Below are 4,250 nucleotides of genomic sequence, written 5' to 3'. Positions count from 1 at the left end.
CGTGACATGCACAGGGACACAGACAGCATCATGCCCCGTTCTTTTCGGTGACAGAACAGAGTGACTGAGTGAGAACACTGAGAGAGGACAAGTTGAGAGAGCTAGTGTGAAAATGGATGAATCTGTGCTGCTGGACCTGCTGGAGTGCCCAGTGTGTTTGGAACGGTTAGACGCCTCTGCCAAAGTCCTGCCGTGCCAGCACACATTCTGCCGTCGATGCCTGCTCGGCATTGTGGGATCTCGTGGGGAGCTGCGCTGCCCGGAGTGTCGCACGCTGGTGGAGAGCGGCGTCGATGAGTTGCCTAGCAACATTCTCCTGGTCAGGCTGCTGGATGGCATCAAGCAGAGGCCACGGAGAGTGGGCCCTGGCCAGGCAGGGTGTGCCAATGGCACGGCCGTGGCCAGCATAAGGGGACAAGGGTCTGGCCAGAGGGAGCAAGGTCCTCCTGGAGCACAGACCCAGAGAGTCCAGGCTAAGAGTACACCTGTTAGGGTGAGTTTTTTTTCCCCACTGTTTTTAACCAGTCATTTGTGTTAAACATTCCTTTGAGGAAATAAGATTATCAAGATGTAGATTGTGCAGATCTCTTTAATTTTCTTTTTTAACTGTGCACTCTCTCCCATCAAGTTTATTGTAAAGTTGCAAAAGTCTTTTTTACGGTGGAGGATGTCACACTATTGTACTGTTGAAACTCCTCTGTCAGACATTTTGGCAATCTTTCATAAATTACAAAGCACTGTATGAGCACTTATATTGATTTTAGAGTTCAGCAACTTTCAGCCAATCAGTTAGCCATGGCAGAGGCTTTTTGAAGTTCTTATTTGGTAGCCTAATAAGATTGCTCACCACAAGTTTGTGAATTCCACTTAGGTCAGTCTAGGGTAGATGAGAGCTGTCTAAGGACAAACTGCTTAGTTTGCTGTCAGTTTGTAAGGAGAGATTTCAGGAGTATTCGCCAGTGAGTGAGCAGAATAATTGAATGAGAGTTGAGAGTGGGGATTTGGTCTTTGGTGTACAGTGAGGTTAACAGTGTGTGGTAATAGATTAAGGATAAAGCTAGTGTTAATGTTCATGTTGTGGGTGTTTGCGAAAACTGACAGTGGTGGGTGATAAGGTTAGTGTGTGTACTTGTGTATTTGTGTGTGTGTGTGGGGCACATAGTGAGTCTAACAGCATGTGATTTAAAGCTGGACGACCCGTGGCATACGGCACTGTTGGAAATCCTATTAGCTCAGCGCATTTAGTGGCTCCTGACTCAGTGTAAGCAACTGAGGTAAACTACCATCACGCCTGAGAGAAAGCAGTATTAACAGCCTCTTATCCCACCGACCTCTGTGTCTGTCTGTGTGTGTGTGTGTGTACACACGTGTGTAAGGAGCTTAATATGCACACAGTGATACATCCAGATAGTTGTCATGGACTCGGTTTGTTTGGTTTTTGTATGGGCTTTTGTGCTACATCTTGATCACAGATTTGTTCACAAACAAACCCTGGGTGTGCCCTTTGCCTGGTTCTCTACCTTTTTACTGTTTAGGGAGTTATTCTTGGTGATGGCTTTGTAGTGAATTAACGCTTCGTGTTAAATCAGTGTTTGTTAGTGTCATTGTTGAACAGAAAGAAGACATTAGATCCTCAAATAAGGACTTTTGGATTGCTGTAATGATACTTTTATGCTGCTCTTCAGTAGACCAAGAACGATGAAACATCCAGGTAACATGGAATGTGTGGGTCTATGTGTAGGGCTTCGTTACTTAACTGGGTGTGGGGCTACCATGAGGCACCAGGACAGCTTCACCGGACCTTGGCGGAGATTTTTGAAGTGTCTCAAACTCTTCTGGGTGGATGCAACACCACTGTAGACACTTATGTCCCAGATGCTGGCTAGAATCTCTGTAGCATTTAGATGTGGTGTCTCAGATGCCATAGATTATGGTTTACCTAGTTTTCAGAGCAGGTTAGTAGTAATTTGCATTCACCCTGTTTTCTTAGGGGTTGAGTGGACAAAAGCCGGTCCAGAAAATAACACCAAATAACACCACAGAGCCACTGAAACCTTTTACCATGAGGCAAGCACCTGGGTCTATACGCTTCTTACGCACCTTACACATATTGTTGAGAATGTCTTACAGTATGAGTTATTTCCAGTGCTCACCAGACCACTTCCTGAGTACTTTTCATCACTTTGCATGTAACCATGCATTATTAAGTGCAATATGGATTTATACGTTTCAACCAGACCATGCTGTCTCTCGGTGAAGTTCTGGACAGATTGTTCTGGGTGGAATTGCCTGCTCACGGGCTGAGGGTTCCACATTTGCTTTGTCTAGCAAACAGAACAACTGAAGCATGGACATCATTGTCAAGGAGTATCTGATTTTTTTTTTTAAGGAGTATCTGATTTTTTTTTAAGGAGTGTCTGATTTTGATGATGGTTAACTTGAGTTGATGTCAGCTGGATCAGTCCAGCGTTTTTGTCCACAACCCTAAGCATGATAAGATTTGAAGTTCTTCATTAATTCAGAAACCACACCCATCTTGATGCACCTGCCACCAATATTTTATTAAATCCTTTTTTGACTCAAGTGTTTCCTCCCTCTGGGCAGTTACCTATATTTCTTCTTCTTCTCTCTCTCTTTTTTTTTTTTTTTTAAAGATTGCTTTTTTTTCACAAACGTTTTGAAGGGTTCATCTATGCTGAGATTGAAGCTGTGTTGGTAGAACAGCCCCATGTGGACCAGTTGTCACTTCAAACGTAACTTGCTTTCAAAGGCTGTTTGGAGCACCGGAATGCGCCTGCTAGATGGAGATAAGAGGGGCCAATGTTGGCGGCGGTTCTGTTATGGCTGTGTTGTTTAGGCCTTTTGAGGGTTTTTTTTTTCTTTCACGCTCTGATACGTGATATGTACTGTTTAGAAGGAGCTGGCAAGGCTTTTAGCCACACTTTCTGTATCTCTCTCACTCTTTCTCTCTCTCTCTCTCTCTCTCTCTTTTCAAAAACAGACCAAATATGCACTACAGCCCCCCCCCCCACACCCACACACACACAATAGCCCACCTGAGTGGAATGGTTTCTTATGTCTCAGTAGTTATGTGGTAGTTTCTTCTGCCCTGCAGGAGCACCTGTTGTGGGTTAAACAGCCTTTTCCTGCCTCCAGTGTGTCGTGTTCTGTTTGGCCCGGCGTCAGGGGATTTTGGAGAGCAGTGTATGAGGATGGGAGGGGGACTGGCCTGCTGGGGCCATGCAGGTGGATGATGTGAACAGATGAAAACCAAAGATCAAAGTGTCCGCCGCCACCCGTCATCCCCGGCGCTCCCCTGATTGTTGCTCTTCAGGGACCTGTTTCACCTCTCCACCTTTACTCGACCTTGTTCTCTCTCTAGAATTTTCTTTTTCTTTTCTCTTCTTTTCCTTTCTTTACTTTTCTCTTTCTTTCTTTCTTTCCTTCTTTCTTTCTTTCTTTCTTTCTTTTTCTTTCTTTCTTTCTTTCCCTATCCCTCTCCCTCCCACTCTGTCTCTGTTACTCCCTGTAAAGAATAAAGTGACAGAAAGTGGGTGAGGTTTTCCATAGTCACACAACAGCGTATTGTCTCTGCTCTCCTCAGATCTGACAGGGAGCAGTGAAGAGGCTAATCCACACATTCAGTGGGTGAGGGGGTGGAGTGTGTGTGTGTGTGTGTGTGTGTGTGTGTGTGTGTGTGCGTGCGCGCGTGTGCGTGTGTGTGTGTGTGTGTGTTGTTGTCCACCCAGGTCCAACGGCTGTCACCTTGCTGAAAATGGAGGCTGGGGAAAAAGCAGAGCGAAGTTAAGTTGGACAAGGAGAGTGAGTAAAAGAACATAATGAGAAAAGGTGAAAAAGAAAAGAGAGAGAGAGAGAGAGGCTGAGAAAGTGAAGACTAGGATAGAGAGATGGTGGCGAGAGGAAAGAACAGGTCATTGAAGCTGTCTGTGGTGGGCAAGTGGGCTCTAGGGCCAAATGTCAAACTTGCACTTTAGCTGTCTCTGTCTTTGAGGTAGAAACATCACACCCTTCAATTACAGCCCAGCAGGACCTCTGAGTCACCAAAATGCATTGGCCTTTGTGTGTGTGTGTGTGTGTGTGTGTGTGTGTGTGTGTGTGTGTGTGTGTGTGTGTGTGTGTGAGAGAGAGAGAGGGGGGGAGAGAGAGAGAGTATATGTTGAGACTCAACCATATGTAACAAAGATATTTTTTATCAACTTTGGCTCTCCCTGTTTATGTGTGGAGAAGGG

General features: G+C 45.4%; 1 protein-coding gene across 1 annotated transcript in view; it reads left to right on the top strand.

Annotated features, from left to right (window-relative positions):
- Positions 1 to 106: 106 nt before the first annotated feature.
- The window catches only part of sh3rf1 (SH3 domain containing ring finger 1), a 31,745-nt gene continuing 27,601 nt past the window's right edge, over positions 107 to 4,250 (top strand). Inside the window, exon 1 of the mRNA XM_030772694.1 lies at positions 107 to 493. Within this exon, the coding sequence (XP_030628554.1) occupies positions 113 to 493 (381 nt within the window). The 5' untranslated portion in view covers positions 107 to 112. The remainder of the gene's footprint in view (positions 494 to 4,250) is intronic.

The sequence above is a fragment of the Chanos chanos genome, chromosome 4 (assembly GCF_902362185.1).
Source record: "Chanos chanos chromosome 4, fChaCha1.1, whole genome shotgun sequence".
Taxonomy (NCBI): domain Eukaryota; kingdom Metazoa; phylum Chordata; class Actinopteri; order Gonorynchiformes; family Chanidae; genus Chanos; species Chanos chanos.
This window is presented reverse-complemented; position numbering and strand designations above follow the sequence as displayed.